The sequence below is a fragment of the Urocampus carinirostris genome, chromosome 3, assembly GCF_059441175.1.
Source record: "Urocampus carinirostris isolate Australia breed hairy pipefish chromosome 3, RoL_Ucar_1.0, whole genome shotgun sequence".
In the NCBI taxonomy this organism is placed as follows: domain Eukaryota; kingdom Metazoa; phylum Chordata; class Actinopteri; order Syngnathiformes; family Syngnathidae; genus Urocampus; species Urocampus carinirostris.
The window spans coordinates 30999132-31025832 of record NC_142351.1 but is presented as its reverse complement, the minus strand read 5'-3'; the positions used below and the strand labels follow the sequence as shown (position 1 = coordinate 31025832).

The 26701-nt window shown below is 38.8% G+C and overlaps 1 protein-coding gene and 1 long non-coding RNA gene across 4 annotated transcripts in view; one reads left to right on the top strand and one right to left on the bottom strand.

Annotated features, from left to right (window-relative positions):
* Window positions 1-846: 846 nt before the first annotated feature.
* Window positions 847-26701, top strand: part of LOC148369427 (vang-like protein 1) — a 44893-nt gene continuing 19038 nt past the window's right edge. The window contains exons 1-3 of one of the 3 annotated variants that reach the window (XM_088331447.1): window positions 847-1005; window positions 9435-9620; window positions 16527-16653. In XM_088331447.1, coding sequence (XP_088187573.1) covers window positions 9550-9620; window positions 16527-16653 — 198 coding nt within the window. In that variant the 5' untranslated portion in view covers window positions 847-1005; window positions 9435-9549. Of the gene's footprint in view, window positions 1006-9434; window positions 9621-16526; window positions 16654-17050; window positions 17145-19910; window positions 20194-26701 lie in introns of those variants that run through there. The other 2 variants (XM_088331449.1, XM_088331448.1) reach the window with 2 other exon arrangements.
* LOC148369428 (uncharacterized) lies at window positions 15959-20307 on the bottom strand. Its single transcript, XR_015850011.1, has 5 exons — window positions 20166-20307; window positions 19920-20095; window positions 17705-17803; window positions 16598-16707; window positions 15959-16265 (listed from the first exon to the last, which is right to left on the bottom strand). It is a non-coding gene; the product is annotated as an uncharacterized LOC148369428 (long non-coding RNA).

Sequence of the window (26701 nt, the reverse complement as noted above, 5' to 3'; positions counted from 1 at the left end):
ACCCCAAACCTACACCTAATACTAGCTTTAACTCATACCTGTCAACGTGTACGATTTTGCCGCACAAATTACGTTTATTAGGCATTTTAAGATGTGTACGACGTACAAGAAAATCTGTACGAAAAAATGCAAATTTGTCAATTATGGGTACCATCCGGTAAACACGACTATCACGAAACGGCAAATCAATCATGTCTAACGAGTTCGCCGTTGTACCCTCTATCTCGGTATCGTGTTTTTCGTTGAAAAACAAAGCGAGCGGTTTGATGCTACTGTGCGCATGCGTCTGCCGCCTGGGTATCTCCCATCATTCCGAAAAAAAAAAAAAAAGGTGTAAGATTATTTTGTATTTTGTAAGTGAAAATACGACAGTTTGTATGGGCATGGAGCCGTGGAGATTGACAGGTATGTTAACGATAGCCCTAACCCTATTTAAGTACTCTAAATTCAGTTAAATATCCAAATAAGGAGCCTAAACCTTAGTTTCTAACCCTAACCCCAATTCTAGTTCAGTTCAAAAGCCTTATTTGAAGCACAAACCTTAGCTCCTAACCCTACCCCAAAACCGAAGAAACATGCCACCAATAATAAGCATTTTACAAGCACTTGAGGCAAAAAATTTCAAACCCAGCACTGGGGAGCTCTTTTAAGAACAGGTCTGCGGGCACCTCAGCTGTCCTTAGGGGGCCTCCTGGTGCCCACGGGCATCACGTTGGAGACCTTTGGTTTACAGTACACAAATAAAGTTTGCACACCCCACGAAGAAAAGTCTCATTGAGTTGTCGCCCCTCTATGATTCATTTGCTCCATCCCCCGCCTTCTAGTGGCCAAACGTTTCACTACAGTCAAACGGTGCTGCAATCCAGTGCCGCTGAACATTCCAAAGTAGCTGTGTAGACCCCCCCCCCCCAACCTCACTGTTAGCAAAGGCAGTTTCTGTGCTGTAGACGCACTTTTACTACGTCTCCATGCCAACAACAGGAATGTTTTTGTTTCCGACGACAGGTAAGCTTCCCTTAACGCGAGATAAAGGTATGCGACGAGCTTTTTAATTAGCAAGTTAGCTCCGGGGTGTGTAAATGGTCCGTACCGAGATCGTCCGATGTTTAGTCTTGTTTATTAGACGATGCATTCATATGTGTGTATTTGTGTTTATTGACTCGTGTGCTTTTATAAATGTCGAAAGTTGGTTGTTATGACAAAAAGACACGCCATTGTCATCTATCTACCTGTATGATTTTCACCAGACAGCCCGCACTAACCAATAAGAGGTCGAGTCTCGTGTACTTTTCAACATTGTCTTGCGTCTTTGACAAGACACGTTGTCTTAAAGAAGTTTGTGTATGGATCTCCAAGTTTTATTCGCTTGTAGTCATGCTTTGCGGTGAATTGAAGCTTATTTTTCTTGTTTCGGGACCCAGCTGGTAAAGTGTGAGCAGCGTAGGGATACACTATAGCAATGGGTAGGTTGAAATGGTAGCAGCGGAGTGATCTGCTTCACGGTTTCCCACCTTGGAGCCCAACTACTGTACAATTAATGCAACAATGCAGTGTGGATAATTCTAACAAGGATAGCCAGATATGTATGAAGCTAGTTAACAATGTCAAATTAATTTAATTAGTTGAACATAATGTTTTGATTCCGTTCGTGTCATGCATCCCCATGGAAACAGCAAGTTTGAAGTGCCTTGAATTTTGAGGTGGCATTTGACCTAAAACTTTGTTTAAAATCTTATTGAGCTAAGGCGTATTTTTCCATTAAAAATGATCTCCAGGCACATTGAAAATATATATAAAAAAAATATTCTCTGCACTTGTTTCTTTCTTTTTTAAGTTCCAAATTTCCAAGTTGCACACCTGTCAACCTCCACGGCTCCATGCCCTTACCAAATGTTGTATTTTCCCTTACAAAATACAAAATAATTTTACACCATATTTTTCTTTCAATCATGTTTATTTATGTAGTTTAACATGTTGTATTGTACATGTGTTTCGTTATATATATTGTTAATTAACATTTTGTTGTGAGATACTGAGTTGCTCCTGAATGAGGTTTATTATAAAAAAAGGTTCAAAAATTAAGTAGCTTGGACGTTCACCGTAGAAGGAAAAAATACATGCAAATATAATTAAGTAGAATAATCTCATCTCATCTCATTAGCTGCACCGCTTATCCTCAGTAGGGTCGCGGGGGTGCTGGAACCCATCCCAGCAATCACCAGGCAGTGGGCAGGGGACACCCTGAACTGGTTGCCAGCCAATCGCAGGGCACCCAGGGACAGACAACACGCTCATTCACACCTAGGGACAATTTGGACTGGCCAATCCAGCTGAAATGCATGTCTTTGGAATGTGGGAGGAAACCGGAGTGCCCGGAGGAAACCCACGCAAGCATAGGGAGAACATACAAACTCCACAAAGGAAGTCGGGTAGCTGGATTTGAACCCAAGACCTTAGAACTGTGCCGCACACACGCTAACCACTGCACCGCCGTGCTGCCCTAAGTAGAATAATACATTTTCTTATTCAAATTATGAATTCATTTTCTGCATTAAATTATTGTTGGTAATATACTGATTTAAGGGATAACCACAAACCTGTCTTTTTTCATTTTCTCCTTTTATACTCCTTTTTTTTTAACTTCTTTATACAACATAATATTTCGTAATAAAATGCATCAATGCAAGTGGGCCGTTTGAGAGCCGGCTCTCTTTAATGAGTTGAGCCGAAAAAGCCGGTTCGCTAAAAAGAGATGGGCTTCCTTTCACTACATAACTACCACATGAAATCCAAGGCTGCAGGCGCATGCGCACGGTAGCATCAAACCGCTCGCTTTGTTTGCAACGGAAAACAAACGATACAGAGATAGCGGCGAACTCGTTTGACTTGATTGATTTGCCGTTTGGTGATAGTCGGTGTATACCGGATGGTACCCATAATTGACAAATTTGCGTTTTTCCGTACAGATTTTCTTGTACGTCGTACACGTCTTAAAATGCAAAATAAACGTGCTTTGTACGGCAAAAACGTAGAGGTTGACAGGTATGAAGATGACAAGAGTAAAGTTTTTCTTATAATTTGTGGTCACCTGGCTTAGGAGGTAACAATACAGGTTATTCATTTTGGTGAATCATTTTGCTGTAATTTGATGTCTTAATACATTATCCACATGTTTCTTATCTCATCTCATTAGCTGCACCGCTTATCCTCAGTAGGGTCGTGGGGGTGCTGGAGCCCATCCTAGCAATCATCGGGCAGCCAGTCGCAGGGCACACAGGGACAGACAACTCACTCGCTCATTCACACCTAGGGACAATTTGGACCGGCCAATCCACCTGAAATGCATGTCTTTGGAATGTGGGAGGAAACCGGAGTGCCCGGAGGAAACCCACGGGGAGAACATACAAACTCCGCACAAGAGGTCCGGTAGCTGGATTTGAACCCCCACAGGAGGTTCCCAAGACCTCAGAACTGTGCCGCACACGCGCTAACCACTGTGCCGCCGTGCTGCCCAGTGTTTCTTATGTTTTACTATTTTTTTTAAAAAATATTTTTTTCCATGAAATAACCAAAATATTACCTAAAATGAGAAAAATAATATTTGCCTGTTGAATCTTATTTTTACTTATATTTACTTTTTTCTGTATTTTTCTCATAGTAACTAAGAAAATAATCATTAAAATCTACAAGATTTTTACTTTATTAGATTTTTTTCAGTCATTTTTCCAGTTCAGTTTGAAACGATATCAAACAAAATATTTCCCTGTACTTCCTTATGAGCTGATGATTAGCTTATAAAAAGAAAAAAAATCGACTGCCATCTACTGGTATGGATGATTGGTACAGTTACTCAACTGATCGCAGGAGCTAAGCGAAGGTACCGAACAATGATTTTTTGCAAAAATAAAACTGAGCCATTTTCTGCGACACACTGGTTGAAAAACACTGACCTAATACATTATTCCCTCCAATGTTTAGTGACGCGATAACATGACGGTCTCTGGATTTCAAAAACATGTCTAATGGTAGTTGCCCACAGGCTACTAATTCAAATATGACAGCTGTTCTCAATTTTGGGGTGATGTAAACCAGCTCAGAGCTTATTTGTAGGATGCAAAGTGTTTTTGGAAAAATCCCAAAATGAGCAAAAGTGTTTGTATAAGATAATAATAATAAGTGTAAAATATGAAAAATAGTAACTCACTTGAGCAATATTATCTTCCAATCAGTAAAGATTTTTTATTCTTGCAATATTAGATGATCATCATGAATATCGCTTCTAAAAAGATAATTTAATGACGTTTTAGACATGAAGAGCCTTCTTAACATAAAATGAATTTATTGTAGGGTTCTTTTATTTACCGCAAATAATAACATAAATAATAACTATAAACGTTTTTTCTTTCAGTTGGGCTTCATGCACCTAAAGGGGTACACGAGAGATCCACTACTGTAGGAAAAGTGTACTATGAGATCTTGTCTATTGTTCTGCAAGAAATTGCCTTATTTTATCTTTGCAAACTAGCATGATGTATTTCAGTATCTTTGCTTTTTCCAATATTCAGATGAGTAACTGTAACATTCATCCAAAACAGTAGGTGACAGCAGATTACTATATTTTTATAATTTTTCATATTTTAATCTAACCAGCTCGGTAGACTTGGCAGGTCGCTGGTTTCGGCCTCTGCCAAGTCATACCTAGACATACATTCTTGGTTCCCATTGCCTCCCTGCTTGGCATTAGGGGTAGGAATTGTGGGTTTTGGTTTTGGTCACCTAATGACTCCCAACTTATCAGTTGGTCAGAAATACCATTGCATCATTACAGCGTACAGTTGTGCGTGTATGAGAGAAGAAAAAGATTGATATTTGTATTTACTTTTGAGGTAGTGCCGAGAATATTTATTTAATAACTTATTTGGTTTGATGAAGCTGTTAAAGACTTCACAGCAAAGAATAATGCAATAATTAAAGTAATATATTTTTTAAATAATTTTGCTGTTATTAATTATTATTGTTTTAGTTAAGAAAATAATCGGAAAAAAAAGTTTACACGTAGTAAAAAAAAAAGTTAGACCGACCGGTATTTTATTTTTATTTTTATTTATCTATTCATTTATTTTGTGTAAAACATGTAATATAGAGACTTTGAAGAGAAAAGAGATAAAAGACTATCGGGGTGAATTGGCCCAAAAAATAACTATTACCACATAGTGCTTAGAAAAATAATAGTACCGTATTTTCCGCACTATAAGGCGCACCTAAAAGTCTTATTTTTTTTCAAAAGCTGACCATGCGCCTTATAACACAGTGCGCCTTATATATGGCTCAATATTAAATTCGCAAGGTCTCGCAACTACGAGAAACAGCCGCCGACTCCATTTTTCGCGCTGTGCATACTGGGAAATATTAAACGATTGGTAGTTGCCGGGGCTCGTGTTGTATTTGTTTACTAAGTGGCAAAATGGCTACCCCATTAAACTGCTTAATTCATATTCAACAAATACAGTATTTGTCTGAATCCAGGGTTATGACTGGTGAAGATGTAAAGCACAATTTACCTTAAACAAACGCAGAATTATTCAGAATGTCACGTTTGAGAGAGAGAGAGAGAGAGAGCGAGAGAGAGAGCGAGCGAGATTCTCTTTCATTCGTGCATTTGTATAAAAAATGGCTCCTGTTAAGAGACACGCGTACAACGCCGAGTTTAAACTCAAAGCGATCAGTCACGCAGCACAACACGGCAATAGAGCGGCAGCGAGAGAGTTAAACTTAAATGAATCGATGGTACGGAAGTGGAGAAAGGATGAAGATAAGCTCCGCCAAGTAAGGAAAACTCAACAAAGTTTCCGTGGCAATAAAGCAAGATGGCCAGAGTTAGAGGAGACACTTGAACAGTGGGTTGTTCAACAAAGAGCGGCAAGCAGAAGTGTCAGTACGATAACTATACGTATGAAGGCAACAGCGCTGGCACAAAAACACCGGACGTGTTGGATGGCCCATTCACTGAGATATGGTCAATTCGAACACAGCAGAAGAAGAATTCGAGGGATTCGTCGATGAGGAGCTTATAGAGTGATCTTTGTTTTTCTTTTGTGTGTTTACGTTTTACATTTTACAGTTATTATGTTATTGCTTTGCACTCGTTGTTTTTGCACATTACGAGTGTCACTTTATTGCGATTGCACTAACGTTTCATTTAAAATAACAGTATCAGACGTTTTTTTCTTTGCGTGTTGACTAAATGGACAAAAAATAAAATGATATGTCGATGTTGTTCAAAGATGTTAAAGATGTGTCACGAAAATGCTTTACCTCAGAGAAAATAATAAAACGGCTGTTTATTTATTTTGGGAGTGAATGGAGTTGTGGAAAGCTTGTTTGTTAATAAAGTTTGACCTTTTTGAATGGTTTGTTGACATTCCCTTGAGCGTGGCAACATCTAGAGGTTGCATAAAGTAACTACATTCTCTACTGTAGTCAAGTCGTCACATTTATTTACCGTAAATAGCCCTTAATCCCAAAAAACGGGGTGCGTCTTATGTATGGCATAAGTTTTAAAATATATCATTCATTGAAGGTGCGCCTTATAACATGGTGCGCCATATAGTGCGGAAAATACGGTAATAATGCAATAACAGAAATCATGTAAAAGTCCAGTTGACAGCATAAAGAAAAAGCTTGTCTCAAAATCTTGAGCAGGTTCTGGATGATGGTATGCATTTGATTGCTTGTTACTTCATTAATATTGAGTCAATATATCAGAAGGGGCTGGATAATGGTCTGCATGGTCTAATTCCCACCTGAATGTTCAGAAACTTCCTGGAAGTTCAATTGAATTCCACAGCAATAATCAACCTTATTTGCTCTGCCATCAACATCACCACAGCAAACATGTGACATGATATACTCATTCTACTCGTGCTGCTGCTTGTCTCGTGACTTCATCTGCAATGGAGCTTTGACGTTTGCTCGAGGCAAGTTGATTTTGCAGGGACACTGAGTGTGTGATATTACCTGGAGCTGCTGTTTGGCCCAAAATACACAGTAAACAGCTTGTAAGTAACAGAGTCAATTGACTTAGTGTCCTAATCCCACCAATCAAAATTCATAACTGTTTTTCTTGAAAATAGGTTTAAAATGTGAGGTGTTTAAAGTGCATTTTTGCAAACAGCAAAAACTTGGACCCTTTGATTTGTTAATCTGATTTTAGGTTGTTGCCATCATCATGTGTTTATTGGGAAGTCAAAAAAAATATTGCATAAAACATTCATTTTTTATTGACTTGCGGAAAAGGCACAATATAAAATAACCAATATCGTACTACCGTATATTACTACTAAACTGCAGAGAAATATAAAATGCAAATTACAATGAAAGTTTATTTTATTCTGACTAAACTGTCTGGTTGTGATTAAAAGCTTTTAATGACAGAACACTACTGAATAGTGACAAGAAATTTAGTTTTTGCGCAGTTGGACATCAACATGTTTGTAGTTTGACATAAATAGCTGAGTATAGGGCTAAAAACTTTTTTTCCAAGAAACCGTACAAACAACAAAATGAATATTCTGTTCCAATTTACATGTTGTTTTCCAAAATCAATGCTGATTTAATTTACCAGAAATTTTTAGATAACTTACGATTGCGTATATTGCTTGGTCCCAGAACATGAGCTTTCAAACTGTAAAACATAAAACGTGAATTTTAAACATCAAACTTCATTGTGTACGAAAGATCTGATTTGTTATCAGAAAAACTTTCTTGAATTCAATCAACTTATCTGCCCAAATTTGGGAGTCTGCAACCCCTTTCTATTTCAACTAATTCGCGCTTTACATTGAAAGAATACTTGACTCCTGAGAAAATCTTTGGAATCCGCACCTTAGTTGACTGTTGTGAAACTAAGCAATTATCTTAATCGTTAGTCACCCAAGCTGAAGTTAAAAAAAAGGCAACTACAGTATAATTTTCTGTTGTATTTGAATGGCCTTTGCGATGAAAGGGGATAGTGTTCAGAATCCTAACAAAATTCCAGATGCCTAAGGTTCAAGCTGGGATTGGACATCAAGATGTAGGACTGCCAGGCTTTGGGTCAAGGCCAGGCATTTGAGAATGAACTGAGCAAACAAGGAGGATTCTCCCCCCCATATTGTAGGAGTGTCGTGCCAGCAAACATAACCACAGACCGCCCAAGAAGTTTCTCGCAGCTGTCCTGATGCCACACTTGTTAGAAGTGGGTCATTGTGAGCCTGATGTATTTTTGGAAGTAGTTGTGAATGCAACAATATTCCAAGTAGGGAGAAAATGCTCACCCACTTTCAAAGCACCTTGAGGGCAACTGCGCTATTGCCAAAATAAGCCTTAAATCTTTTCATACTGCTCGAAGCATGGCCAGTCGGTTTTAGTGGAAGTTGCCAGGTGGCTGTGCAGCAGGTTAGGAGTCAAACCTTGTACAAAAATATTGGTTCTGGGTTTTCGAAGTAAAAATTATTCATGCCTTTTCTTAGTATTAACTTATGACTGGAAAACATTTGATTTGGTCAAAGTGAGCAATTACATGTATTGCACGGGAATCTAATATTTGTTTGATCTCAATCTTCTTATTAAAGCACACTAATGATTTTCCAGATCTATCTACGTCAAGCATGCACCTCATGACATTAAGTTCAAGTTGGCCAGAAGTTATTTTGCATGGTTAGAAAGTGGGTCAAGACTTAAACAATGTATCGTTTGATTTTAAGCCTTTGACTACTGAACTGTAAGCAATAATATAATTATAGCCGCAGTTTGACGGAATGGTGATGCCTCTCTTTCAATAAACCCATGCCTCCCCCAGGCAGAGCAGCCAGTTGCATGCCGAGCTGGACTTGCAGCGTGTTGAAAGACCAGACACGTCGTCGGAATTTTTAAGTATTCCATGAAAAGGTTTTTTGTTGACACACAAGAATGTGCTTAACTTCTCGAAGAGGGATGAATCGACCAAAACTCCTTGTTGACTGTGTTTTTGTGAGAAATTTCCATTTAAAAATGGCCAAATACTCAGAACAAGACTCAGTTGTTATTGTCTCCTTTAATTAATATGAAGCATAATACATTAGGTAAATGCCATTATAAAAGCAACGTTCCTCTCCATGGGCTGTGGGCTTCTCGCTTAACCACTTTGTGGTTTTAAACATATATCCTACACTGTAGGAAATATTGATGTTTTCTCTTAAATTATGTAATCTCTCTTTACTAATGTCTCCTTTATGCATCATCCGAAAAATATGTAACGGATTAGGAATATCTTCCCATCTACTCAAAACAACTGATACTGAAAGTTTACTGTTTACATTACAAGAAGACACAGAGTTTTCCAAACATTCTGGAATTCCACATTCTTGATTTTATCTCATTCTAAAATATAAATCTTTTATGGTCGCCCCACCCAGGTTGGTGTTTCCCTGCCTCAGGGTTCATTTCCAAGCCAACTGCCTGAGCAAGACAGCTACCCTTTGCCTTTCCGTGAAAAGGACAGACAAAGTTGAATCGCAGTGCAACATTGCCATGGACACGGAGTCAACCTATTCTGGCTATTCTTACCACTCTGGGCGCTCACGGGGTTCCCATCGGCATGGGTAAGGTTTAATCATCCCTCCCTTTAATGTGTTGCCATTGTTGGAGGTCCTCCAGGGTTATCTTGCTCGTCTTCTTCTGGCAACCAATTAGTGTGTCACCACTAAACTGTTTAAAAAGATGATTAGACCTCATTTCTGATGACTCAGCAGATAGACTTAGAGTCTGCGTTCAAAGGAAATAGCTTTTCTTTCATCATTTGACCACTCAATACATGCCGTATAAAGTATTGTTTAACATTGCTTTAAGAAGTTTTCAAAAAACGACATTAAAATTTTGAGTAGACATGACAAAGTGGTCAGGTCAATTGGTTTTGTAATGGATTCCTGCCGATAGCAACCATGTTTAAGTGTCCTAAAGCAAGACACGGTTAGCTAATTGGCCTCCAGTGGGATTTGGCAGTGCTTTTTATGGCAAAAGCTGCCCACTGTTATATGATTGACTGTGTAAATCAGTAAATGTGACACATTTTAAGACACTTAAGGATGTAGTGGTATGGAAGGTAAAAAAAGTTTGCTTCCTGCTTGTCCTACAGTATCTGTCTCCTTCTTCACCTCAATCAAATATAATCAGCTCTCCGAAACATGAATCAGAAACAGGTTGGGAAGTAGAATATTGACCAGTACAGTATATTTATGTACCTCAAAAGATACAAGTCCAAATTGTGCAATACGTCTTTGATATAATTTATGGCTTCCTGACAGCGAAGAAGTTTACATGCGTTTGCCACAACATTTACAATTGAACATTGAAGAATACTCTACTCTGTGTGTTTTATTTAATCCTTCTGTAAGGATGCCAATCAAATCATGTGTTCTAAATTAAAGAGAAAACCAATGTTGCAGCCTTTGAAAGCTCTTGTCAAGGTAGTAATAAGTCATCTTTCTAAACATTTTCAATACATTGTTGTCAAATTACATAGAGAAAGACTGGTGTGGAAAGAAACATCAAAATGCAATACTTACCTGAACCGTATAACAAAAACTGAATTAGAAAGTATCAATCACTTAAGACAGGAGACATAACGCCCTCTATTTTGATCAAAAAAATTACGTTAACATTTTATCAATCAACAGAACAAAATGTGTTTCTTAGGTTTTGTCCGGATTTTTAGTTGTTGTTATTTGTATATATGTCCAGATGTAATTGAGGATAATAATTACCCCACACAATTACAATTCATGTTAAAGAGGTGAAGAAAACTGCTCTTTTTAGGTCAAACCTCTCAATGTGTTTTCTTTTCAGGCAGAAAGCTATACCCATTAGACTAGAGGGATCCATGCAGCAGACCAAATTGCATTAATCAGACCATGATATCATAGGATAGAGCATGGTTGGAATAACAATCAGTCTGATGCATGCTGATTAGGCAAAATCTAGATGCGGCAAGGTAATTGAGAAGGTTTGTGTGTGGTGTGTGTGTGTAACTCCACTATATTCCAAAAAGTGTTGCTTCTTTTTTGTCTCTTATGACACTTAAAGTAAAGAGAGGCTGAGTGTTTTCTGGGCATTTTGTTTTCCCTAGGACTTGAATTGTTTTACACACCAATTAGTGCTTGGTTTTCACAATAGTATGAAAAACACAACAAAGATACCAATTCTAAATACAGAAACAACACTCACTTTCATTTTTTTCACCATGATGCCCCCTGTAAATCTTTATAAGGCCCAGATAACCCTCTGTTGTCTGCTATATTCCCTTATTATTATGACTTCTATTCTACAAGGGATACCATAACATAATAATAGTTTAAGTCTCAATAACAGGACATTGAACATTTTAAATGCAAAAAAAACACAGCATCTACAGTTCTTTTAGTTTGATGACCTATGCGCATAGGTCATGTTTTCCCTTACATGTGTCGGTGTGATTAACCAACACCGTTCACAGTAAAAGGGAAGCACAAGAATAAAAGCGGAAAGTTCACACCCTGGAATCAAAACACCGCTGCAGACTCCGTAGCCTGGAGCAAACCCGGGACTGTCACTCATTGACTGTTTCCGCGTTTTCTCCCAGCAACAGGATATCCTGCAACTTTCTGTTGGTGATTTTTATTGTGTAGCTGGGTAAAGGAACCATCACTTAGTAGTTAGGCATTTTTTTTAAAAAGCACTGTGTAGTTGTGTAGTGGAAAGTCCTTTCTTCATTCTTTTGATTGAGACATTAGGTAACAGTTGTGTTTTTTTATGATTCAGATCAGTTCTGATGGATAGTCCATATCCATTTCAAACAACTTATTATATTTTTCCCTAACAATAAAATCCTGTCTCTGATGTCCCATACTGACAACTACCGTAATAAACTTTTTTTGACTGCATGCTCCATTTAGGAATAAAACACCCACACAAAACCCAATTATTTTTATGTTTGTCTTTAGTTTTTTACAATTACCATATCATTACACAGTTTTGGTAAACATGTCTCTCAAATGTAGTGTTGGAGTATGTCAATACATACTTGGTCAATAATAACTATAATTAATATAATACCAAGATATTGTCATACTGACGCTATGTATATCACCAAAAGTGCATATAGATATGATCATGGGTATGTTGATTATCGGAAAATATGTACCGTAAATTCCGGACTATAGGGCGCACCTGATTATTAGCCGCATCCACCACATTTTAAGAAGAAAACCGATTTTGTACATACACAAGCCGCACCTGTATATAAGCCGCATGCGCCCACATTAAACAAATGTAACACAAACACAAAATTAACCCAGACCCGACTTTAAGTCCCGCGATTGAAACTGAATGTCCTTCATTAAAGTACACAGTCCAAGAATCACAGCCGGCAAAATTAACGGAAAATGATTTAGAGATTTGATGCAGACCGGCAGAGTTCGGGTCCCGTTGAAAGTAATCCAAAGAAAAAAGTGTATATTTCCAAAGTTAAGGGTGGGAAAAATATATATCCACTATTGTGCACCGTGTCTACAAACACTCACCTTTACCGGTCCCCACTTCCCGTCAGCCCGCGTTTGTTACGCCCCTTCTTTTTAATTTGCCCCTCCAAAACATATCAGAATAAGTGTCCAAAATAAATACAAATAAATACATTACATAAATATCCAGTTGCAAATACATATTATACATGGTTACACATATTTACAAAGAAAGACGGTACACCGAGATAGTTTTCAAAGCTTTAATAATAATAATATAACTTTCATCCGGGCAGTTAATGGTAGCAACACGCTAGCAACACGCTCGCAACACAGTAAACGGGTCTGTTAAAAAAAACATACTATAAAAATCACGGTAACCCGTCCTAATCTTCCTCCTTAGAACTGAAGCTATCAAAGTCGTCTTCCTCAGTGTCGGAAAGAAACTTTGTCGTATAGACGTCGTCCCACGCTTTCGCAGCCGGTGTTATGCCGAGAATTGCATCCCCTGTCGCGGGAGCGCGCGCACGTCACTCCCGCAACTACAACCACTTTTACGCACCTCGTTTTATCTCACTTTTATATCTGTTGATGATTTGACAGTTTGTTTCAGCATAATAAGCTTTATGGTAGAGTGCATAACAGTTTAAATACGAGTGATTTGAGTAGAAAAAGGCAAAATAAACACGTTACCTGCTCAAAAGTGGTTTATATACGGCGTGCATTACTGTTCAATTACATTCACAACAAATACAAGACAGAATGGTTTAAGTTGGATTACATTCCCAACAAATGCAAGGCGAAGTGGTCTTGGATATATGTTTGCCATTACATTCCCGAAAAGTGATATAAAAGTGTGATAAAACGAGGTAAAAGTGGTTGTAGTAGCGGGAGTGACTTGTGCGCGCTCCAGCAACAGGGGATGCAATTCTCAGCAGGGATGCATTTCTCGGCATAACACCGGCTTTTCGGAACCCGTTGGTGATGGTGGATTTTTTGATGCTGCCCCACGCTGTCAGGATCCACTGTCAGACTTGCAAAAAAGTTGCCTTTCGCATGCGGCCAGTTTTAGTGAAGTTGCAGTCTTCCTCGGCGCATATATTCCACCGGTCTAAATCTGACCTTTTGTACTGGAGCGCCTCTGGCAGCCGTTAGAAAAATTACATAAATTGGCCGCATCACTGAATAAGCCGCAGGGTTGAACGTTTGGGGAAAAAGTAGCGGCTTATAGTCCGGAATTTACGGTACCTTGTCAATGATGATTATAATGACTATAATATAAGCACCACACTGATTCACTGTAAATATCCCAGGAAGTGCATATAAATTTGATTAAGGTGTATATTAAGTGAAAGTACACCACTTCTTTACATGTAACTGCCACAAAATTTTAATTAAAATAGATATACAGGTTTTGATGCATAGAGGAGGAAACTACGTCTAGCAAACTACACAGATGGCCGATGACAGCAGTGGAGGTCTGTCATAACTGTGCATGTAAAGCAAGTTTTATAACAGCTGTGACTTTCCAAAGGAGTAGAAAACGATAAAAAATATGTATACAACATGTTATACAGATGTTTAGTACATCGATTTTTTGCCTTTTCCAGGCAGCTGTCAATCCTAATCAAAGAGAGCAATCTTAATTAAACCGTCAATAATACACAGACACGTGCATGAATTATATTAAAATAATACAAAAAAAAATACATTTCGGAAACCAAGGGCATCAAAATCTTGGTGAGGTTGGGCCAAAGGAGGGTTTCCACAAAAACAGCGCTGATAAAAACATATTGTTGTTTTTAAGGGACAGTGTTTTATATTTGTCCACTAGATGTTTCTGTAATGTGCATCCAAAAATGAGTCCAAGGGAGACTACTAACTACGGACACTGAAAATGAGCAAAAAGCACCCCTTTTCAAATTTTTACAAAGGAAAAATATATTTTTTAAAACTAAATTTAGGGAGGAAAAAATAAGAAGAAGAGGGGAAAAGGGTAAACCGAAATAAAAAGAAAAGTGGGGGAAAAGAAAGCAAAAATAAAAATGGAGAAAAAGAAAAAAGAATGGAATTAAAGAGAAAAAAGAAGTCCTTTGACCTCTTCCGTTCTAAGTCTTTCCAACCAGAAGGGATGGCTGATTCAATATTACAGTAATCCCTCGGTTATCGCGGTTAAGGGGACCAAAACCACCCGCGAAAAGTGAAAATCCGCAAAGTAGCGACGCCCCTTCAAAAATGCTTAAAAAAAAAAACTTTTTTTTTTTTTTTAAATTATTTTATTTTATTATTATTATTTTTTTAGACCTGCATAGCTCTGAACCCGCGAACGTGGAACCACGAAGTAGCGACGCCCCTTCAAAAATTCTTAAAAAAATAAAAAAATATTTATAATTTTTTTTAAATTATTTTATTTTATTATTATTATTTTTTTAGACCTGCAAAGCTCTGAACCTGCAAACGTGGAACCACGAAGTAGCGACACCCCTTCAAAAATGCTTTAAAAAATATATATATATATATATGTGTGTGTGTATTTATTTATTTTAATTATTTTATTTTATTATTATTAGAGATGGCTGGGATGTAGCCCATCCCAGCCATCTCCAGGCAGTGGGCAGGGGACACCCTGAACTGGTTGCCAGCCAATCGCAGGGCACACAGGGACAGACAACTCATTCGCTCATTAACACCTAGGGACAATTTGGACCGGCCAATTCACCTGAAATGCATGTTTTTGGAACGTGGGAGGAAACTGGAGTGCCCGGAGGAAACCCACGGAAGCACGGAACTCCGCACAGGAAAACTGGAGCTGGATTTGAACCCACGACAGGTTCACAAGACATGAACTGTGCCGCACAAGCGCTAACCACTGAGACTCCATGCTGCCCAATTATTTTATTTTATTATTATTATTTTTTAGACCTGCAAAGCTCTGAACCCGCGAACGTGGAACCACGAAGTAGCGACGCCCCTTCAAAAATGCTTTAAAAAAATATATATGTATTAGTTTTTATTAATTATTTTATTTTATTATTATTATTTTTTAGACCTGCAAAGCTCTGAACCCGCGAACGTGGAACCACGAAGTAGCGACGCCCCTTCAAAAATGCTTTAAAAAAAATATATGTATTAGTTTTTATTAATTATTTTATTTTATTATTATTATTTTTTAGACCTGCAAAGCTCTGAACCCGCAAACGTGGAACCACAAAGTAGCGACGCCCCTTTTAAAAATGCTTAAAAAAAAAAAAAAATATATATATATATATATATATATATATATATATATATATATATATATATATATATATATATATTTTTTTTTTTTTTTTAAATTATTTTAATTATTTAGAAAAAAAAAAATTATACTTTTTTAAAAATTATTTAGTTTTATTATCCCTTTTGTATGAGGGATGCGTGTGTTATCGTTATCATTTAATATATTTCTCCTCACGTCAGTAGACACCTGTCACGAGTACTTCTGATTCATCAGATACTTTTCTCCTCTTTTTTTCTTTACTTGTTTTGGTTTCTAGCAGACATTAGTTTGTGGCACTGAACTGCCATTAAATTAAATTCAATCATTTCCATTGCTTTTTATTGTTCAACATCCAAGGTGGCTGCAGTCAAAATGTGAAGAAAGCAGATGAGGGATTCACTGAAGCAATGCCTGCCAGTTTTTAAGTGGAAATAGATCCACACTGGGCACAATTCCATATAGCCACAGTGCTGCTGGGCTGAGACTGTTGATTCCTGCTGGTTACATTTGACACAGGATTAGAGTTTTAAGTGCAATGGGTCAATGGAGCTCATATGTTGCAGCACATGCTTTGGTCGTATTTGGGTCAGAGCACCCTTAATAAGTCATCAGGATTTGGATTTTGTACGAAACAAAACAATGTCTCTAGTATTGTAGACAATTTGGTCAAAAAAAATCACAATATAATTTCTCAAATATTAGTATCCTGACATTGAAAAATGACACCTAAAAGTAAGGGATGTTTTCTTTTTTAGGGAGAAAAGCCGAGATCGGCACAAGTCTCGCAGCAAAGACAGCCGGTCAGAAAAATCAGTAACAATCAAACCTGCCCCTGCAGAACCGTTGTTGGGTCACACCACTGCTCGGGGTGAGCAGGTCCAGGTAGGCCAATCCGACGATCGCTTTTTCCTGCCACTTTTTTTCTACTGCATCATACTGAAATTAAAGCCTCATGTTCATTGTTATAGCTTCCATGTCCATAATGTTTAAATAATGTCATGAGATTTGGAAAATAAGAGGACATGCTAAATGTGCTTAGCGGTGTAACGACAGGCCATCTGCTTTTTACTAGAAGGGACTGAACCACTCATAGCTGCATTTGTGTTGAAAAATATTTTCACAAATATGGAGATTAAATCAGGCTGCTTAGGTGGTCTCAAGATTTAGAGTTGGTAATTTTGTAGGCAAACACATGTTAATTAATCATAGTCTGTTTATTTGTCAAAAATGTTTCTTTGGCCCCCACCAAAAATAGACCAGGCTAAGCTGCTTAGTTGATACAACTCAAACTGTATGCTCAGTCATCATGCATGTCAATAGAAGATGAAAGGACACAACATATGATGGATTGTTTTGTAAGGGACAAGTATAAGGTAAGAAGTTATTCTACTCATCTTATTTTGCATTTATTATTCATTTTGCATTAAGTTACATGGCAATTGTTCATCAGATATATATTATTGTTCTGAATCATCTGCGTTAGCATGTCATGATTTGTTCCATTTTCAAACCTGTTGGAAGAACTAGATAAACAGAAATATTTTGTTTTCTTTGAAACACTTGCAATTTACTGGTTAGTGTTACTTGCATTATCATTTATCATCAGTTTTATTGTTTTGTTGCTTTATTTGAAATAATTTTGTGCCAAAGTCTTAGCAAGTATAATCTAACACAGATTAATTGGAAAAATGTCACTTTGTTTGAAAGTCGAACAGGATCTCACTCAAGTGACTCTTTAAAAAGATGAATTACAGCATGCTCTTTATTGTTACAAGTAAAGCTATTGTATGCATCCTGCCCCGTATATAGCAGTTATGTAACAATACTTTTAAAATGTGTGGATAACAACAATAGCGATAGTGTGATGCTAATACATTTGAGCTCCTATTACAAGCTTGTGAATAACGGCAGTCTAATTATGGCAGCATGTTACCTTAGGGTCATACAGAGTTAGGTGAACTTTTCTGGATGCCTTGTCCATCATCGGACATCCTTCTCATCATTTTGCCAAACAAGCGTCCCTCACAGTGGCCTGACGAAAAAATGCATGAAGATCAAACAATATCAAATGCTGATGATCTTTGACTGACCTGTGGCAGTACAATTTTCCCTTTGTTGAAAGTGTAGTTAATGTAGGCTCTTTGTTTATGCCTTTTTCTAAGTTTATTGGATTACTGCTCTTGCTTGTTTTTCTACTTAATGCTACAGGGGGCATTGTTTCCGAAGTTACTCTCGCACGTTCATGTAGAGTTAACACTGTGAGGCCTAATTCACGCATGCAAATAGGCAAATGTTGTCCAATCCCATTCCATTGGCTAACTGTTCAGTCAAAATTGGAGACAATTTATTCTTTTTCAGAGGAACTGCCAGAAAAGAAACTATGGTCTGTGTGATTTTGAGGTTTCTTGTTAGACCAGTAATTTTAACATTTCTTCATCACTGTTGAACGCAAACTTTAAAACCAATTGACTCACCAGTGCCTGGGCAGGCTCTTTTGTGCTAAAGGGTTCAATGTAGCAGAATGAAAAAATATTGTTTGAGTTGCAAGCTGAGGCTAAACAGAAAATTATGTTCCCTCTGTTTTTTTTTAGGGAATTTCGAATTCCACTTGGGTTGTTGTAAAGATTGGCTTGCCATTGACTGTGAATTGTGAACTGTGTTGAAATGGCAGGCAATTCATGAGTATTGATGGGGAGAGAGCTACTCTTATCCAAAGCTGCAGTATGAAATACAGGGAAAGGCACTAAACAATAAGATCCCTTTTTAACTGTCTATAGTCAAACCAAGAATGAATACTTTTGCTCTAGAAAAATTTAATTTTAACTTCATACTTTTGGACAATGAAAATAACAGAGAAGACATCGCTGCTTAAAAATCTCTTAAGAGTCCAGTAGAAGGCACAAGTTGTACTTTAACAAAGCAATGTTTACTAATATTTACATATGTATATATTTTAACCCCTAACCTACAAAACCACAAAAAAAACACAAACTATTGTTAGCTTGTGTGACGGTTATGAGCAAATAAAAAAAATAAGATAGAAATAAAGTGTTTACTCTGTGCAATTTAATTTATGGCAAATCTATATGTAGAACAGGCCATCTGTTACAAGTAGGTTGTGAGACGAAACATTATAAGCTCTCTACAACATGTGTGTTTTATTATTGCTCAAAGCATCAGTATATCAGCCTACTCTTTTGTGTTTATGGTATTCTGGTCAATGGCTAATAATTACAGGATGCTGTCCTTAACCCTTAACTGCTCTGTGAATGATGCTTACATGATGTGTCTGCAGACACTTCTAGACAGAAAAAGAAAGGTTTTAAACCATAAGTATTTTATTTAAGTCCAATGTATTCATTATACAATATTATAAATTGTTTTGTCATGACAAGATGACCACAATGCCAATCAAATATCAATCAAACTTAACCTTTATTAGATGGTCACCTAAATTTGAGCTTTGCCTCAAGTGCTAAATCTTTAAAGAAAATAGGAGATCTCCCTTTTAAGCTTTTACATTAGCCTCCAAAACAAGTGGTCTTAATGGAACCCTTTCAATTTTATTGCAATCTATATGTCCAGTTTTATTCTACATCTGTGTGTGCAACTCCAGTAATACTTTCTTTATTTTGGGTTGGTGGAAAATTCAGCATTCTCCTGTACTGAAGTTGTTTGCTTTTTTACACATGTATTTGCACAAACACACACTCACCAGTGTTCACTGGGTCAGAAGCAATGGGTGGAGAGTGGTGCTGAGGCAAATAACGGGAAAAGAATGGGAGGATGCCCCAAGGGGGGGAGAAAAAAGGTTTGGTGAAGAGTGAGGAAGAAGATGATGGGATAAAGTGCATTTTATAATCGCTTATTTGTTTATTCTTGGCCCACCGGGATGGTGTGTAGCAATGTTTGTTTAGTGTACTACTTCCTCTCGTTTCTCTTTATCTCCCCATCCTTTCATCCCCCTCCATCTTTTCGCTAATGACATTGTCTCATCACTTTCATATTCTCCCCATTTCTTCTACTCTCTTTACCCCCTCCCCTTGCACCATGGCACACACAAACACACATGAAGAAGCAAGTAACGTGGCGTACGTCCCCAGGCATGATGGGAAAAAAGTGTATATAGAGTGGTCTAATGCACTTACTCGGCTTTACATCCACACTGTGCGACAAATCAGTGTTGCATGGACTTGCTGACGATTGTGATGGACCACTTGAAGAAAAAGTACGATGGCTGATGACAATTTTGATCTTGACACGCTCATAGCTAGCGCGATGGAGACAGGCGATGAAGTTTTCCAGTTTCTGGAGAATTCTGAATCTGCCGTTGAGAAAGAGGAGGTTATTGTCACGACTATAGCAGAGGACGCTAACTTTCCTACGGTGGTTACCACAGGAGCTGGGAACAAATCAGGCCAGGTAGGAGTCAGATTAATAGATCCAGACAGGACCTTCTAACAAATTTGCATTGCTTGTGGGAGAACAACTGGTTTTATGTGCAAGGCGCAAAGAACATGCACAAATGCTGTAACTATTTGACATGAGACTGTATGCATAGATTGTTTATCATCCAACTGGAACATTTGATCCTACTATTCTGCTGTGATAGCTTTAAGCATGTACAGTATATGTCATAGATTAAAGTAGTGATGCAGTCTTACCAATAGGTATCAATATGGATGTTTGTAGCAGTAATTATTCTCGGTGTAATGCTTCAATACTGGAACAGGAAATACATTATAACTTATCCGAATAAGGAATTCTTCCTTTAATAAATTGTATTTTTGAGTTAAATTTATAAAAATACTGTAGTTTTTTAATAAAACTATCTTTTTTTAAATTTAAATAATGGGTTGTTGTGTGTTGGTCTTGTAAGAACTGTAGTTGAATGGGTGCATACCCATTAAAGAAAACAGTAACAGACATGTGATGTGTAATTTTTTTGCAGAGCAATCTTAGCTACAAATGTACCATGATTTTCAGACTATAGAGCACATGTGAATATATATCGCACCCAGTGCACTTGTAAAGGGGAAAGCATTTGGTCCATACAAAGCAGCTTATAGTCTGGAAAACAAAGTAGTTTACCTCCAGTAAGCCAACAGAATGGGAAGGTGTGAGTATTTGAATAATGCATCCTCTGTTTTCTCTTTGAGTTTGAGAAGGAAATTGAGAAGCATTATTATTGTTGTATTTATCATTCGTCCCTGTGGTGAGGGGGGCCTCTCCTTGTGAGAGGTAAGAGAATTCTACCCACCATGGTCCGCTGCGTGTCGTAAGAGGCGGCTAAAGTGGAGGGAGCGAGGGGACTGGGGATCCTCTCCTCTCTATCTCTACTCCCTAAGAGACAGCAAGGCAAAGAAAGGGGGGCGGGAGACCGAAAGGTCTCGCAAACCCTAGTTATAGGGTCATTAAATGTGAGAGGATGTGGAAGTAAAGCAACTGAGTGGAAGAAAGAGGAGATCGGAAGGATGATGACTAAAAGGAAGGTTGATGTGTTAGCCTTGAGTGAAACAAAGATGAAACGAAAGGGTGAATTACAGCTTGGAGGTATGTATGGTAGAAGGTCTGGAGTTACGGGTGGACATGCTAGAGAAGGGCTGGCTGTGCTTGTGAGTGAAAAAGCAAAGGGAAAACTGGTGGAGTGGAAAGAGATATCTTCCAGATTGATGTGGGTGAGGTTGAAGTGGTGTGTAGAAGTATGGATGTTTATAAGTGCATATGGACCTGGTTCAGAAAGAAGCGCTGAGGAGAGAGAGGAGTTCTGGAAGGACTTGTCCGAATGTGTGGCAAGTGCGAAAGAAGGGTGAAAAGTGGTAATACTAGGTGACCTGAACGCTAGAGTGGGTGATGAAACGGTTGAAAATGTGATTGGTAGATATGGAGTACCAGGAAGAAATGAGAGTGGGAAGAAATTGATTAAGTTATGTGTGGAAAATGAGTTGGTGATTGGAAATCCATTGTTTAAAAAGAGGGACTTTGTCAGAGTGGATAGTGGCAAGATGGTGGACAGAGCACTGATGGATTATGTAGTGGTTAAGAAAGGGATGTTAAGTAGATTGTTGGATGTGCATGTTTACAGAGGTGAAATAAGTGGTATGTCTGATCATTTTTTTGTGGAAGGAAAACTGAGAATAGATGGATCGTGGAGGGCTAGTTATAAGAAGAGTGTGAGGGAAGAGGTCAAAATGTCAGAGTTGAATAAGGCAGAAAAGGAAAGAGTTTAAAGAGAGGATAGAGGAAGAGTATGAACGGGTTAGTAGAAGAGAAATGGAAATTGAATGGAAGTGGTTTAAAGAGTCAGTGTTGAGGAGTGCAAAAGAAGTGTGTGGAATGAGAAAAGTTGGTCGAGGTATTAGGAAAGGAAGTGAATGGTGGAATGATGAGGTATCAGAGGCTGTGACAGAAAAGAGACGTGCCTTTGAGGAGTGGCTGCAAGATAAGAGTGGCGATGCGTATGAAAGATATAAAGTGAAGAAAAGGTTGGTAAAAGCGGAAGTGGAAGCAGCGAAAAGGAAAGCAAATGATGAATGGTGTCGAAAGATAGGAGTGAACTTTGAGGAATGGAGAAAAGTCTTCTGGAAAGAAGTGAAAAGAGTAAGAAACAGTGAGTCTGGAAAGGAAGAGAAAGTGAAAGATAAGGATGGTAGATTGCTGGTTAGTGCAGTCAGGACGAGATGGGCAGAGTATTTTGAGGAGTTGCTAAATGTGGAGGATGGGAGATAAGTGAGAGTCGAGGCGATCGATGGTATGGAGAGAATGCCCGTGTTGGGTGATTTAAATGTGAAGCCTGTGGAAACATGGGAGGTGCAAGAGTCAGTGAAAGAAATGAAAGGGGAGAGAGCACCTGGGTTGGATGGTTGTACTTCTGAATGCTTGAAAAAAGGTGGCACAGCTATGATTGACTGGTTAGTACGTTTGTTGAATGTATGCTTTTTAAGTGGTGTGGTTCCTGTTGATTGGTGTAGTGCATGTGTGGTGCCATTGTATAAGGGTAAAGGTGATGAGTATGATTGTAGCAATTCGAGAGTATCAGGTATCAGTTTGTTGTCTGTGCCGGGTAAGCTGTATGGAAGAGTCTTGATTAAGAGAGTGAGAGAAAGAATGGATGAGGTGGTGATGGAGGAGCAGAGTGGTTTCAGGAAAGGAAGAGGATGTGTGGATCAGGTGTTTGCAGTACGACAGGTGTGTGAGAAATATTTTGCAAAAGGTAAGGATGTTTATTTGGCTTTCGTGGACTTGGAAAAGGCGTATGACAGAGTTGATAAAGAGGCGTTGTGGCAAGTGATGGTGATGTATGGAGTGGGTGGAAAGTTGTTGGAAGCATTGAAGAGTTTTTATATGAACAGCAGAGCATGTGTAAGAGTAGGGAGTGAGACAAGTGAGTGGTTCCCTGTGTTAACTGGTGTGAGACAGGGGTGTGTGATGTCACCATGGCTTTTTAATGTGTACATGGATGGTGTGGTGAGAGAAGTGAATGCAAGAGTATTTGGCAGAGGTGTAGACATGATGGACAACAGTGGAACAGTGTGGCAGGTAAGTCAGTTGTTGTTTGCAGATGACACAGCGCTTGTGGCTGATTCTGAGGAAACATTGAGAAGGTTGGTAACAGAGTTTGGAAGAGTATGTGATAGGTGTAAGTTATGTGTCAATGTTGGGAAGAGTAAGGTGATGAAGTGTTCACGTGATGGAGTGGGCATGACGTTAAAAATCAGGTTGCATGGACAGGTGCTGGAAGAAGTTGAAAGCTTTAGGTACTTGGGTTGTGATGTGGCTGCAGTTGGTGGAATGGAGTGTGATGTATTGCACAGAGTGAATCAAGGAAGCAAGGTTTTGGGTGCTCTGAGGAGAGTGATGAACAACAAGAGTACGAGTATGGATGTTAAGAAGGGACTGTATGAGTATGTGTGATTGTGCCGACTGTTGTATGGTGCAGAGACTTGGAGCCTGAACGCAGATTTGAGAAGGAAATTAAATGTTTTTGAGATAAAGTGTTTAAGGGGTATGTTAGGAGTGACAAGATTGGATAGATTGAGAAGTGAAATTGTGAGAGACTGAACTGGAGTAGTAGTGGAACTGAGCAAACCTATGAATGAGAGAGTACTCGGTTGGTTTGGACACATGGAGAGGATGGAATGATGAAGAGGATCTACAGAGCAGAAGTAAATGGAAGGAGACCAAGGGGAAGGCAGGGATTGACGTGGATGGATGGTGTAATGAGTGCACTGGAGGAAAGAGGTCTAAATATAATGGAAGCTAGAGCTCTTGTTGGTGAAAAAAAGGAGTGGAGAGGTGTTGTGAAAGGATAGTGGGATTGTGGACGCGTTCTTAAGGATGGGCTGGGCACCCGTATGATGCGGCAGGGGTAAACCAGTGAAAGCTGTCGGGCCCTGCTGTTGAACTAAAGAGTGTGTTGTGTCACCCTGACCCGAGTGACATGGCCGCTTTCTGGTGTCCCATTTCATCTGGAGGGACGAAAGCATGACCAACTTGGGTGCTGAGGTGCCTAACTTGTTTGGGTGTTTGGGCAATTGGGTTGGCCATGGTCCAAAATTTTTTGTGTTTTTTTTGCCATTTATTTCCCTTTTATTTCCTTTGTTATTGTATGTGTGTGTCTTGCTGTCGGTCACCCTTCTTGAGGGATATGACTAAGGTAGATAGATAGATAGATTTATCATTCATTTGACTGTACAGTGGGCAGCTCGGCGGTGCAGTGGTTAGCGCGTGTGCGGCACAGTTCTGAGGTTATGAGATCAAACCTCCTGTGTGAAGTTTGCATGTCCTCCCCGTGCTTGCGTGGATTTCCTACAGCCACTCCGGTTTCCTCCCACATTCCAAAAACATGCGTGTCAGGTTAATTGGCCTGTCCAAATTGTCCCTAGGTGTGAATGAGCGAGTGAGTTGTCTGTGTGCCCTGCGACTGTCTGGCAACCAGTTCAGGGTGCCCCCTTCCCATTGCCCGAAAATAGCTGGGATGGGCTCCAGCGCTCCCGTGACCCTACTAAGGATGAGCGGTGCAGAAAATGGAAGGATGGATGGATGACTGTACAGTGTAAAAAGAATATATTCTATGTCTAGTAATTCAATTTTTCCACAACAAAGTAAAGTCTAATAAGAACAAGAGACAGACCCTGTAGCCAGCAAAAATCTAACAGCAGTGTAGAGTAGACCAGGGGTGTCAACCTTTTTCAAGCTTGGATCTACTTTTGTTAATAATTAGTGCAAAGGGTACACAGTTTGATCTGCATTTCTAAAATAACAACTCATCATGTTATTACTATGTTGTTTCTATGTAGATGTGCTATGAGACGTAATGCAATTGTGAAATCAAGACAAGACACAAGACACTTTTTTCAAGGATTTATAGTTCCAGTTTTTTTTCTCCCTTTGTTATTTGAGTGTTGGATTGTTTGGCCAACCAGAATTGTCACAGATTGAGTTTTAATGGCACCGGACAACTTTTAATGGCCCTAACCAATAAAAGAAAGGCAAAGTTTATGCCACACATTATCTGTGATAGGCCTGTGTATGCTGTCAGTTTAACAACCGGCGTTGGCCGGCGCACAACTGGCCACCAAAACAAACAATGGAACAACACAACAGCTAGTAGCTATAGAGGCTCGTTACTTTGAAAAAAATTATCAATTCGATCGAACTGAGAAAAGTCAGCAGAGCGCAAAGAAATGGTGGTCACCAGCGGGTGCTCCTTGGATTGTTATTGGGTTTGAGAAACGACTGAAGCGGCGTCAGCAGAGAAAGCAATAGTGAGGCCGCAGGTCCAGGCTACTGATAGGGGTAAGCTATGTAACAACCATCACAAGCCACCCACGGCGGAGCCTGTATCTCACCTAATCCAGGTCCATTAGTCATTCAACGGATGACTTGGAGCTGCTACAACTCGAACTGGATAACCGCTTGCTGGAGTCACGGTAACCAGATGTTAGCGTGCAGTAAACCGGCCACTCTCCAAATTGTTTTCTTACTCTGAAAGGAGTTCGGTGTACTTTTGTACAAGTATAATGACAATAAAGACCATTTATTGAACTGCAATTCTGTATTCCATATCTATTTGTAGATACATAGTTGTTATTTTGTTACAGTCGTATTCTCTGCTGGTAATTAAATCATCTCAAGGTAAAGCTGACCCTTGTGCCTCCTTAAGATCGATTGAGAAATCTCAAAGTAAATAATGTTCACCAGACGACAACCCTAACAAAGCCACCCAGAAGAGGGTGCTGTTTTTCTAAAGGGATTCCTAAATTCTGAGACATCCACAGGGATCAGAATGGAGATTTTCATTTTCAGCTGAAATAGCCAGCGTCCAGGAATAAAGCATCCCTGCATCCAAAATGTAAGAAAATAATACCTGTTTTTTGCATAATCTCTCTCTCTTTCTCTCTCTCTCTCTCTCTTTCTCTCTCTCTCTTTCTCTCTTCCCCCCTCCCTCCCCTGTGTTTGTACGTATGTGAGTATATATATATATAAAATGCATGTATATATAATGTATGTATGTATCAAGATCCATGGAGCGTGTAATATTTTCGAACGTATCTGCATGATTGTGGGGAGGAACACTATACATTCTGTGCTAAATTTAAAAAAAAGGGTCTTAAAATTTAAGCATGTCACTATGATTACCGATAGGTACTCACACAAAAAACTTGCACAGATATGGCAATTTTCTTCTAGAATCAAAAATCGCATTGAAATTGCGATACTAGTCAAAAAAAATCTGTATTTTATTTTGTTTTTTTGTTTTTTGAAAATCATGCAGCTCTAGTTTCAACACTTTAGGTCTTGTATAATGAAGGTTTGTTTGTTAGGTAGTAATTCAACTGTGTGTTCTGTGGTTTTGGACATCAGATGTCTTTTTCTATCATGCTTTTTTTTGTTTTCAACCCCTTCTATAAGGTTGACGTAGCTTTAC